Source organism: Kryptolebias marmoratus, linkage group LG15, assembly GCF_001649575.2.
Source record: "Kryptolebias marmoratus isolate JLee-2015 linkage group LG15, ASM164957v2, whole genome shotgun sequence".
NCBI lineage: Eukaryota > Metazoa > Chordata > Actinopteri > Cyprinodontiformes > Rivulidae > Kryptolebias > Kryptolebias marmoratus.
In genome coordinates, this window is record NC_051444.1 from 14,108,375 (window position 1) to 14,122,159 (window position 13,785).

At 39.9% G+C, this 13,785-nt stretch overlaps 1 protein-coding gene across 5 annotated transcripts in view; it reads left to right on the forward strand.

Moving 5' to 3' along the window:
* The first annotated feature begins 298 nt into the window (after window positions 1-298).
* The window catches only part of LOC108237353 (protein unc-13 homolog C), a 106,239-nt gene continuing 92,752 nt past the window's right edge, over window positions 299-13,785 (forward strand). For all 5 annotated transcript variants that reach the window (XM_017418712.1, XM_017418714.1, XM_037979856.1 and 2 more), the window contains exons 1-2: window positions 299-779; window positions 8,631-12,909. In XM_017418712.1, the coding sequence (XP_017274201.1) occupies window positions 8,829-12,909 (4,081 nt within the window). In that variant the 5' untranslated portion in view covers window positions 299-779; window positions 8,631-8,828. The remainder of the gene's footprint in view (window positions 780-8,630; window positions 12,910-13,785) is intronic.

Genomic DNA, 13,785 nt, shown 5'->3' on the forward strand with positions numbered 1-13,785 from the left:
CAGTAGTGTGAGGGAATTACACACTAACCGTACTGCGCACGCGCCTTAGAGAAAAAGAAAGAAATCCCAAATTCCCTGCATTTTCCTTTTTTGCCTCCATGACACTCAAGGCACTTCTCGTTAGTGTGAGTGTGTGTTTATATGGGCTCATTTTCTTAGCCCAGTTCAGTGAGCACGCGCACGCGCACACACAGAAAGAGAGAGAGAGAGAGAGAGAGAGAGAGAGAGAGAGAGAGAGAGAGAGAAAGAAAGAGGGGAGAGAAAGGGGAGGGAGATTTGTACAGGGGACGGACTGATGCTCTCCAGCCGGGGAGCAGAGCCTCAGTCTAGGCAGCCAGGAGCAGCAGCGTCGCTGTCTGACTCCAGAACAGCACCACCAGGACAGGACACCCTGTGCTGTCTTATAGAGAAGTGTGTGTGTGTGTGTGTTGGCAAATAAAACCAAGGAGCTTGCGGCTTTGGAACGAAGACCCAGAGACGGGGTACACACCGTCGTCGGTGGCATGATGTGGGGGAGAGGTGTGTGCGTTTTTCTCACGGAAGCGGCGCTTTGGGATGTGATGTTTGACGGACGCGCAGAAATGCTGTGAGCTGTGGTATTAGCAGCCAGCTGCGCACCGAGCCACTCTCTCCACCCCTCCCTCCCCGTCCCTTCCCTCTCCAGCATCCCTGCTCTCCTACATCACCGACCATTCGCTGAACCCGGGGAATCGGTTCCACACGGCTCGCTTGGCTCACTGTACGGCTCGCGTCCTGCTCGGAGATTTGACACAAGGCAGGTATGTGCGGCGGCGCAGCAACCCCCCCCCCCCCACACACACACACACCCATTTTGGGCGCTGTTTGCATGGTGTGTGGATCTTTAAGTGTTTGACTTCAGTCTGTGTCTTCTTGTTGCTTCCCTTCCCCTCTTTGCCCCCTGTGGCCCTGTGAGTGAAATAATGAAACGTGATGTGAGAATGATGCAGATAGATGGCATCGTCCGTCGATGGAGCCAACCTGAGAAATACAACACATTAGAGGGTGGGGGGTGACATTTGGACCAATTGTTGCTGTTTATTCAATAAATAGATAAATAAATGAAAAATCCCAGCCTGATGCGGACACTGTCGATTTCACAAAGGTCCAATTGCTTTGGTTCTCACCTTTCCTCATGTTGCTCTGCATAACATGGCATAACATGAGCGCATGTGAGCAATGCTGTTGTTTCACACAGAGCAAAACGCGATGAGGCTGGATCTTGTCATGACGGCCAAAGATCTGATAATATTTTGATTTATGAGGGGAGACAATCTGTTGTGATGTTGGCTTGCTTCCTGAGGCTGCAGATTGCTATTCCACTATTGGGAAACAGACCACTCAGTGTAGGAAAGGCAAGATTGTAGGTGAGGATGGGCGTGAGGGCAACATGATCTGGGGATGCACACACGCACACACACACTCACACACCTCTCATGCTCAGCTCCCACTGGTACAGGCTACTCCTCTCTTCCCTCAGAGCAGCAAACTGCATGCTTAAAAGCAATCATGCACGGAGGCATGCAAGGCACATGTGTGTTCATGCAAGGCTGCGCGCACAGATACACACGTTTGCTCTCATCCACACTTGACCATAATCCATAATCGTGTGCTCTGGAGACATGATGTAACACATAATCATGTCTCATCTATATGCATCCATTTTTTTGAAGGTTTGCACAGAATGTCTCTCAGTCTCACCCAGAGGGATGTGAGGAATAAACAGCGCACCACAGCATGGAGTGAAATCGCTTGAAGTACGATGATCTTAAACTGGCTAACTTGGGTTCTACATCAGAAGACACACAAACAGTTGTAGTATTGTGAGAAATAGGCTAGCGTGCCTCCAACTGACACTCATTTTCATTAAGAAGGGAGTGGCAGATATGTTCTGTGAAACGTGAACTGTTTTAGTGTAAAGTGGTCTGCTAACCAGATGCAATAAAAAAGGGTAAAATAGGTCTCTGGATAGGGATGCTTGGCCTGAAGAAGCAGAGCCTCAGAGGGAGTGGTTGTGGTAGGGTTCTTCCCCTTCCCGCGTAGATGAATCACAAATGAAAGGGGCTGTATCACAGGACCACAAGATTTCTGTTGTCATTTTAACCACTCATCTTAGACCAATCATAACAAGGAAATAAGTTATTAGAAAAAAAATGGTGATGTATCAAGGAAAATGAGTACTGTTTGGATCAGTTGGTGGTTTAGTGTCTCAGTGGCTCAGAATCAAATAGCTATGGTAGTTGGCAGAAGAGTCTTATCACAACAAATTAACCACTGCTACTGACATAATATATATCGCCTGCTGCCATGAAATGCAGGTGGTCATGTAATCGCTTGCGTGTGCTCAATAGTTTGTCTGTTGGCCAACCATATCATGATCCAGTGGACATATTTTAATAAACTCCAAAAGCAACTGCTAGATTTAAGTCTATAACTGATTAACTTTAGTAGTCAGTTAGCTGTGCTGGCAGGCTTACCATGAGTTCATGGTAAGCCTGCCAGCACAGCTAACTGATCATAGAAAACAGAAAAATGGCCAAAACCCAGTTATTTTAACAGACATTGAGCTAAGATTTGGTATGATAGTAGCTGAGACTCACTCACATGGTTTGAGTGATCTTTAGTTAAAACTTTGGCATGTAAGGCGATGTGCGATACTCATTCTTTCAGGGAATTCTACTTCCATTTCACACGCATTAAGCCAAACATTTGACATCCGAGGTTGTATTTCACCAAAAAACAGTTTAGTCTTTAGTGATGTAAGAACATAAAATAAACTATTTAGTGCATCCTTCAGAGAAAGCCCAAATTTATGAAGGGTAGAAGTGTGTGAGCATGTGCTACACTAATGCAACTCATACCCCAGAAACCAATTTCCACTGTCCACTTATCGCTAGGTGCTTCAGAATGAGATCTGTTGGAATCTGAATTTGCTTATATTACATTCCAACCTGCAGAGAGGATGAACAATTGCATCAGTTTCCCACTTTCATATATGTGTGCTTGTCATGATGGCACTGAATATTTTTATTGGCGACCAATCTGAGTCTGCTCAAAGAAGCATAGCCGCAGATTCTGTGGCCATACTGGTAAAACACACATAAGCTGGATGAGGAAATCTAATTATTCGTCATCTCTTTCTCACAATTCTTGCATCATTACACTCTAATGGGACGATACAGGCGATACCTCCTGGGCATTAGCAAGTCATTTGTGCATCAACTCCAGCTCATGAAGAAAATGAATGCTTCATTTGTCAAACCTTAACATGCGAATGTCAGGATGTTGGCTGTGTGAAGAGAAAAAAGCAGATCAGTAATTGGTAATCAACACTCACTGAGCACTAGTTTTCTTTGAGTGTCATTTGTCCAGACAGAACACAGTGCTTTTTGTCAGTGCTGTAAAAAGTAAAAGTTTGAAATGCTGTATTTACTTTCTTTTTGTGCAGACCACACTAATTTGTAAATTTAACAAGATATAAAAATAGATGAAAAAGCATTGTTTTAAAAAAAATGAGTATGCACTTTAAAAAACTGTACAGAAAGAGTAGAATGCAAAATGCAAAAAAAATACATTTTTGAAACAAGATTGTTTTCAATTAAAACAGATCTAATCATTAAACAGAAAACAGAATCTCATTTGTTACTAAACAGTGACAGAACCCTACACGACGGTTAATGTATCCTTTTCAATAATTGAGCCTTTTTACCTGATCTATACAGTTCAAATTTATTAAAAAAGATATTTACTACATAATTTAAATTAGATTATTTGAAAATATTGAATTCAATAATTAAAAAGTTTTAATTATAAGATTGTAAACAAGAAAAGTCTGAGACCTTCTACTGTTCCAAACAAAACAACAAATTTAACTCCAGTTTTAGATCATAAAGGCCTATTAATTCTAAATTAGATTTTGTTCAAACCCAAGTAAAATCTTCAAGCAAATCTAACTTTTAGTTAGTCTTGCAGATAAACACATAAACCAAGCCAGCCACTTTAGATCTATGGTAATACTGTAACTTCACAGCGATGTCTTTTTGATCCAGTTCTTTAACTCAAAATGCATTAAAATGATGCATTAAATTTGTAAATTACATCTTAGCCTACAACCTTTGCAATGAACATCTTTCAAAGATTGTAAGTTTATGCATAAAATTATTACCCCAATTGATTACACCTAATAAACAAATTTTTTTACGATACTTTGTTCATATTTTATTTCTTTTTCTAAATGCTTTCCTTTTTTTGTCAGTTCTATAAACCTAAAATATCTTTTTAGTATTCAGGTATTGTTGAAAAACCATATTTGGTCATTACTTTGCGTTGTAACACTGACAAAGCACCTGCTTTGAATCATTACTGAACATAATCAGCTGTTATAACTCCCATAACGAGTCCTCATCTGTTCTCTCCACCCGAGCTGATGCTGGTTTACGCAAACGTGATCAAAAATGTCATGTTTTATTATATTGCCCATGTTCTAACTCTAAGTTTTAAGAAATCTTGCAAACAGGCTAAAAAGCATCACACACCACAATGCACACAATAAACAAAATGCAACATATGTTGCTATCTATTAGTATCATTACTGAGCAACCCAGGTTATGCACATATGATCATGCAGGTCTGTGGATAAACAAGGGATAATACAAGGTGAACATAAAAAATATTGGATGATGTGGAGATCAAAACTGTTTTGATGTTCAATCCATTAATAGCACATAATGGATCCTTTATAAAAGGCGCTATCCTACTGATGGTCTAGTAACTTGTCAAATAAAAAGAAGGCCATTAATTTAAGCAGTTTAGGTTGCTACTGATGTGATGTGATGTAAATAGGTTTTAAATGCACTTATTGTAGGTTAATTAATACAGGGCATTGAGCCGTCTGATACAAATTATTTGGGCCGATGCACCTAATTGATTTAAAAGTAAAAACAAACAAACAAACAAAAACTGTTTCCCTAAATATTTTGGGATATTTGTTACTAGAATTAATTGCATCCATTCATAAACAGTATCCACCCATGCCATGGTGCAACTGCATGTAAAAAAACCAGAGTAATTTTGCTGATCAATACTAACAAACACTGTATAAATATAGATGGACAGATTATTATACAAGTCAGACTTTCCCACTTCATCATAGAGTGACTTATATTAATGTGAAAGATTTTGAAAGATTGTAATTTTTTTTTCTATCCTCATTCAAATATTAAGATGAACTAAACCCAGTTATATATGAGAGAGAGTCAAACACATGCCTGTTGCCCAGAAAAAACAAAATGAATAAGAAAGAAATAAGAAAAGGCATAAACGGATAAGAAAAGATAACAGGTGTTACCAGAAACTGGTGAACAGCACAGGTTAGATGGTTCAGACACAAAGTCAAACACAGAAACACCACACCAGCATTCATTTTCCTTGTTACACCACACTATTTTTAGCCAATTCAAAATGTTCTTATTTTGAAATTTGATGTTGTTTTTTTTCAGTTTGCTTATAATAATGGTATTGCCACGTAATGGTATGGCAAGGGTATTTTTGTATATTTGATCTTATTCACCCCCCCCCACACACACACATGCACGCCAACAACCTTTCCCCTTAATATACTGTATATATGTATATGATTTAGATATTTAGAGTGAAGTACTGAAGGCTTACGTTATTATAAAAAATGATTTTGCCTGATGTAAGCTGATTTGAATATAATACTTGCTTGATATGGTATAAAATGAAGCTACATGCTGGATGGAATGGTGGATAATGATTTAGCAATCACCGTAAAATAATAAGTCTCCAGCTGTGCAGCTCCGCCAACACTCGAAAAGTAAGCCATGTTCAAGTAGACCCAACATGTTTGCAGTGTTCGCAATAAAAGCGTAGCGAAAGTTAAATTATTTAATCTTAAATTGGGTGAGAAGTGTTCCATAATCCATTCATTTTTTCCCACTTATTCATGATTGGGTTGTGGAGGTAACAGGTCCAGAAGAGAAACCCAGACATCCTTCTCCAGCTCCTCCTGGGGGATCCCCAGACAATCCCAGCCCAGAGAGGATACATAACACCTCCAGTGAGTTCTGGGTCTGATCCAGGGTTTCCTCTCAGTGGGACATGCTGGGGAGGCACCCAGGAAGCATTCTAAGTAGATGCCAAAGTCACTTCAGCTTTTGATACGGAGGAGCAGCGGCTCTACTCTGAGCTACCTCCATGATGATGGAGCTCATCACCTTATCTTTAGGGCTGAGCCCGGCCACATCAAGAAGGAAACTCATTTCAGCCAACTACCATAATGCAGCTACAGTAAATAAAACTAGATCATCCAGCTTCAGAACTCTTCATCTGTCATTTAAAGACCAAAACCAATGCATGTTCCACAAAACATGCCGATTTTGATGAAATGTTTGCTCCAGTTAGCAAATGTTTTGCATTACAAATATATATTATCAATACACCTTCATTTGTAGCTCAAGGCATTAAACACTCATTCTTCTACATCATACTATTAATATTCAATATACTGTTTAGTTGTGTAGACAATAAATACATTACTTTCATGTCACATTTTGGCAGGTTCTTCTGCAAACAACCATGGGATAAGAATAGTCAGGGGGAAAGTAACCTGATAAATTTAAATCTGAAGTGGAGCCTGGTCCTTGTCATAATGCAGTTTAACACTTTTGCATGCAGCTGTTCCCTGTAATATATTCAATAGTTTCTGTCAATCTGGATCAGTGAGGTTTTAATTTAAGAAAAGAAAAATGGCAGCAATATTTTTTGTAGCAGTGAAACATCCATCCATCCATCCATCCATCCATCCATCCATCCATCCATCCATCCATCCATCCATCCATCCATCCATCCATCCATCCATCCATCCATCCATCCATCCATCCATCCATCCATCCATCCATCCATCCATCCATCCATCCATCCATCCATAGTTGTGGGGCAGCTGATGCCTATTTCCAGCAGTCACTGTGTGAGATGCAATTACACCCTGTGCAGGTTGCAAGTCCATCACAGGGCCACATAGAGACAAACGAGACAAGATTTTTATATACCAATAAAACTAAATCATGTTGTTCTGCTCTTTTCTTATGCAAAGATGTAACAGGAAAAGTATCACCACCAGCAATTAATACTAATGTGCCCAACTTGTAACACTGACATTATAGCAGCTCATTAGGAGACACCTTAATTTCCCTTTTGAATGTTGAGAATGTTTATTGTGATTACTATTTGGAATGACTAATATAGTTCAGAGGAAATTGAGCTCCTTGCTGCCCTGTATCCATACGAGTATCAAAAATCGGGCCTGTCACTTCAACTCAAAATATGTTTAGTTGAGTTATAAGATTTTTTAATGCAAAAGTATTTTCCTTTTTCTTGATGAGGTCTGGTCTAGAACTATAAATTGAAAAACAAAACATCAAGTGACTGATTATTTCCATCATATAACAGTAGGAGTGAAACTTGATGGCAACCAGTATTTAGATTCTGTGAGCTAATGCACGGTCCTTCATCTGGGTGCAGCAATAAAAGATAACTGTGATGCTGTGTTTCACAGCTCATTTGAAGTGAGCATGTCTCTGTGGTCATGAGACTGTAGAGAGATCAAGCTCTAAACCCCAGAACTAATGTGGAGCAGCTGTCAGATCCTCTGCACAACACAACATCAGTCTTTTGACTCAGTTGACCAGTTCCACTCTAAATAAAACACACACCTCTCAGAGCCCCCCCCCCAAGCTGTTGAAGCTTAAAAACTACATGATTCAAAGTGCTTGGCTTTTTTTCAAACACTATAAGATTGCAATTTTGTGCTCTTTGTAACTGTACAGTAGGTTTAGGTGCTGAAGCATACTAATTAAACTAATTGGGACATCAAGTGTTCAACAATATAAATGATTCATGCAGTCATTTTAATTAGCAAATACATTCCCACAATTTAGTGCAAACCAGTATATGAAAAAAATAAATAAAAATTAAAACACACATTTTGTTGTGCATCTGAATGGCAATATTTTGGTAATTCTCTCAATTTAAATGAAATATTGCCTTTTGCATTTATCATCAAAAAATATGTGACATGAATTGTTTTAGAGGTATGAATAAATAGTTTGGTGCTTAGTGTGGTACAGACACTGTCAAGAGTGCTGTTGTGCTGAATCAATTAGAATAATTGGCTAGCGTTTGCTGTAGAAGCTGTCGGAGCATCAGTGTAACTGCTGGGTCTATTGACCTTGACTGACACTTACTTCACATACTTGACTGTACACACTGTCTTAGCTCTCTCTTTGTCTTTTCCTCTCATAGGACCTCCAGCGTACAACATTCTGTACATCATTGTCTGTCGGAATCCCTGCAGTACAAAATATTTCCTTTAAGACAATTAACTGGAAAACATAAAAATGAAGTAATAAGCACAACAATTTCCCATTGTTTCAGTGCTCAAATACTTTTTTTGTGTAAATTTGGGGAGACTGCATGATGAATCACTTGTGACATTAGTGTCTAATTTTGTGTCTGCATAGCTTCTGTGTACTATGAAAGCCTTATCAAACTGCAATACTGAGATTCTTTTTGTTGTGTGTTTTGTCTTACAGATTCTGCTCCTTTTTCTGGAGGAAGGACACTGGATTTAGAAGTTTTTGTGGCTCTCTGCACAAACTGTGGTTTTAGGGGTTTTGAGCTGGGCTCCTCCTGTCAAGCATAAGCTGATTGAGCTTGGTTTACCTACGCTGCATACCCAGCAAATTTCTTCTTTCACCTGATGATAAAACCAGTTCACCGGATCGCCATCCATGGTTGCTGCCCTACTCAAGACTGTAACATTCTATATTGAAAAGATTTGCAAAGGAATGTTTACAAAGAAATTGGCAAATCCAATAAAGAAGAAAGAAAGAAGTGAAAATAAAGAGCCCAAATCAACCACTGATTTGCAAGCACAGAATCTAACTCTCTCAACTACTCTTAAAACTACAGTTAAAAAGATTTCCAAATGCTCTTCGGCACGTAACATATCGCTTGAAGAGGACGACAGAAGGAACGACTGCTCATCTTTGTCACCCACTTTCAGTTATCGTGTGGCCATAGCAAATGGACTCCCAAAAAACTCTATTTTTTTGAACAACAATGAAAGTATCTTTCCTGAGGTTCTTTCAATTGATAGTAGCTACTCTGACTCCTTAAGTGAGACAAAACCTGTCAGGAGACTAGATGAGCATAAATCACACACTATGCCGGTAAGACGAAACAGGAAGAGTCTCATCAGTTTAGCTCCTTCTGATGGCAGTTCTGAGGGTGAACGAGTGGAACGTTCTAGTTTACATACACTTAGGTTAGGTGCTCTACGCAAGTTAAGAAAATGGAAAAAGAGCCAAGAATGTGTCTCCTCAGACTCAGAGGTGAGCAATTGGAGGAAAACCCTGGGCATTCGCAGCAAATCTTTGGACCGTGCTGGACGGCAGCAAAAAAGCTCAACCCTCGAGCCTGGGTCATCTTCAACAGGTTGTATCAGTCAGACCCAGGATGTAATGGAAATGATCTTCAAGGAGCTTCAGGGGATCAGCCAAATTGAGACAGAACTGTCTGAGCTTCGTGGCCATGTAAATGCCCTAAAGAGCTCCATTGATGAGATCTCCAGTAGTGTGGAAGTCGTTCAGAGTGAGATTGAACAGCTTCGCTCAGGGTTTGTCCAGTCGAGAAGGGAAACACGAGATATTCATGACTACATTAAACAAATTAGCCACCAGGCCAATAATTCAACCTTACGATTTGTCAATGTTCCTGAAGAAAGATCAGAGAAAACAGAAAATTTAATATATAAACTACTGAAAGACAAAATGGGTTTTGTTGATGCCCATAAAACAATTAAAATCGAGCTAGCTCATAGATTAGGGCAACAAAGAGAATGTTCAAATGCAAAACCTCGCCCTATAATTGTTATTTTTACAACACCACAAGATAGAGATGTAGTCTTAAAAAAATGCTATAAGCTTAAAGGTACAGGGATTACAGTTTCTACTGATAGCTTACCAAGTGATGGGAAAGAGAGGAAAGACAAATCCATGACATCCTCACAAACCTATGAAAGTATGGATATAAAAGTCTCAGGAAAAGATAAAGTAGTGGAAAGTGATGACTGGGACTCAATGGACAGTGACAAAGAACTTGATGAATTAAGTAGAAATAAATATGCAATGGTCATTTCAAAACCTGTTCACAAGGCAAAATCTGAGAAAAGACGGCCCCATGACCATAGCCGATCAGCAGATGAAGCGGGCTACTCAGGCACAGTTCACTATGCTGATGATTCGTACTATGACCCTGACAAGCATTCAAAAACTTACTATACTGATCTGACCTCTGGTTGGCTTTCTCAGAGTGACTATTCAACTCCAAAACTTAGTCGGTCTGAGTCTGATTGCTCAAAACTTTGCCAGTCATACTCAGAAGACTTTTCAGAAAGTCAGTACTTTACACGAGCAAATGGTTGCTCCCTGCTGTCTTCTTCTGATCAGGAACTGTGGCAACGAAAACAAGAGGACATGGCCTCCTCTTGGTATGCTAGCCCTAGTCACCCACCCAGTCATGCCAATCCGAGTTATGAACATAATGAGATTGAAACTACTGAAACTATTGATAGTGGGGTTAGCAACGGGCTTGTCTGCATGTCTGGGGATAGAAGTCATTACAGTGGCTCCCAACTATCATTGCAAGGAGATCTATCACCATGGAAAGACTGGCATCATCTTGAACAGGGAGCTGATTCTGGCTTGGATGCTTCTATAGAGGTTAGCAGCCCCTTTGACCCATCAACCATCCCTGGTTTTCCAGAGAACATCACTAAATGTCAGGAGGTTGATTTGCAGTTTGAGGGAGATGAGGAATTTATGATGCTTGACAGAGAACCTTCTTTACCACCTATAACCACTCACATTATTCCTCCTGTCACAGAACGAGAATCTGTCAAGACCTCTGCTCGGCAGTCTAAAGAGGGATGTAAGGTTATCACAAAAGAAAGCACGAAGGTACCATCAAAAGATGCCCCTAAAGCTACAACTAAACCAACACAAAAACAAAGTAAACTGACACCTAAAGATGACTCAACTAGAATAGTGGCTAAAGAAAATCCAAAGGGATCTGCTAAAGTTTCATCTAAAGTGACATCTAAAGCTACCACTAAAGAATCACCTAAAGAAATAACAAAATCAGTCATTAAAGAATGCTCCCAAGTCATCTCTAAAGACAGCCCTAAATTCATACCTAAAGAAACCACAAAGCCAATAGTTAAGGAAGTGTCTAAAGTGACACCAAAGTCAGCTACTAATGAGGCTGTCAAAGTGACCCCAAAAGAGAGTCCTGTAATGACTCCTTGGGAAAGTCCTAAAGACTCACCTAAAGAGAGCCCTAAAATAACGCCAATTGACACCCCTATTTTGACCCCTGACTCAACTCCTAGAGAGTCCCCGAAGGAGTCCCCTAAAGTCATTGCTAAAGAAGCTCAAAGAGTTGCATCTAAAGAAGGTGTAAAAGTTGCTGCTAAAGATCTTACCAAAGAAGCTTTAAAACCTCTTCCAAAAGAGATCCCAAAAGAGATCCCAAAAGAGATCCCAAAAGAGATACCCACAATAGTGTCTAAGGAGACACCTAAAGTAGCCAATAAAGAGGTTTCTAAGATTCAACCTAAGGAAGCTCCAAAAGTACCACAAAAAGAGAGTTCTAAAGTGACCTCCAAAGAGCCATCTAAAGTAGCTCCAGCAGAAGTACCCCTAGTAACATCTAAATTAGGCTCTAAAGATGTTGTCAAGGACACCACAAAAACGGGTCCTAATGAAAAATTTCCTGAACTGGATGTTAATCATAGCTTTCATCAGTCCCAGAGCAAGTCCACAAGTATGTACCGAAGCCAGAGTGAAATTCGAACAGAGAAGGTTGAGGAGGTTCCTAAGTCTTGGAGCAGTAGACTTAGCATTGATCTCAGTGAAAAGTCATTTGGTTTTGGCTTTGGATCCACTCTTCAAAGAGCTAAGTCAGCTTTGGAGGTTGTTTGGAAATCTGGCTCACAGACTACCCCTGTTCCTCGAGAAGAACCCACCAACTCCTCCTCCACATTTATGGGACGTTTCCGCACTCTGTCCACCTCTACTGCAAACCCCTCCAGCACTACAACAGACTCAAATGTCCACACAGATCCTGTCTTCTATAAAGCTGAAGAGGATAAAACAGGATTAGAAGCAGGAGAACAATCGGTGGACAGTGAGACCCACTATGTTGAAGTAATGGAGCAGGTACTAGCTAACCTGGAGAACAGGACTAATGCGAATGAAAATAAGGAGACTGAAGAGCTTGCTCCGGAGTGTGAGACTTCTCAGGACTATGATGTGTCTGAAGATATTGAGGCTTCTCAAGACATTGAGCCCTCTGAGGGTCTTGAAGCTTCTCAAGTTTTTGAAGCATCTGATGATAATGAGGCAAGTAAAGAGACCAATGTTTTGGAGTACGATTGCAGTTTGGATGAGCAGTATGATGAAGAGTACATTGAAAATTATGAAAACCAGCTCCCTGAAGACACTGCTGAATATGATGCTATGGTTGAGTATGTAGATGTTGAAGAACCAGATGAGACTGAGGACAATGATGTGACAGAAGAAATGGAAGAGGGCATAGAGGAGCTGGAAGACGTAGAGGAAATAGCAGAGGAAGCTGCTGAAGTCACTGAAAGTATAGACGAACAACAGGGAGATGAAAACATAAATGTTCCAGAGGAAAAGCCAGTAGAAGAGCCACCCAAGAAGCGTATTCGTCCTACATTCAAGGAGGCAGCACTGAGGGCTTACAGGAAACAAATGGCTGAACTGGAGCAACAGATCCTGGCAGGGGGTATGGCTTTTCCCTTTTTTTGCTGTTTGTCACTATGATTTTGTTTCAGAAGTACATAGCTCAAGGAAGTAGTAGAGAACAACTGCTAATATAAATGTACCTAAGTTTTAACTATGTAGCCAGTCTGTGTCAAATCCTAGACTCAAAATAAATTTCTGTTTCAGTCTTTAATTTTACTGCCTAAGAAAAAAATGTGGAGAAGGAAAAAATAAAACGGTTGCTGTGACTTAGTTTATAGAACTGCCTTTCCTTCTTAAGATAACTTTTTGACTTGATGAAAGAAATACTTGAAAATGCTTGCTTGGCTGTGGGAATGCTCTTATAAGTGTTATTTGAGGAAATATCCAGTGTCTTAAATGGTTCTTTAGTACTGAAATGTGTTATACCTGTTGCTACCTGCGGTGGCAGTAGTTCTATAGGTGGCATTTAAGGCCCTGTTCAGAGATGGCACAAAACATGCTTCCTGGGTTATCTGATCATATCTGGACAGCTATAAGCATGAGTGTTGAACCCTGGTCGGTAAACCCATTCTGAGTGACCACCTTGTGATTAGATCACAGATACCAGCTCTTCATATAAATAAAGAAGTGCCTATGTTGCACAGACAGCTAAACCACAAACAGAACATCACCTGAACTTGAACTACTATATATACATATATGTTTGTTCAGACATGAACATGTTTTAGATTCACCTGAGTTGCAAAAATAACAAAGTTATTTACAAATATTTTGATGAATTCAGTAATGTAACAGTAAATATATGAGAAAAAAAATCTGATAAAAATCACATATATATGCGATATACCATCAGAAAGCTCAAATTCCTGTTATATGAATCATTTGGAGCATTTTACAATACAGTAACCATCCTCAA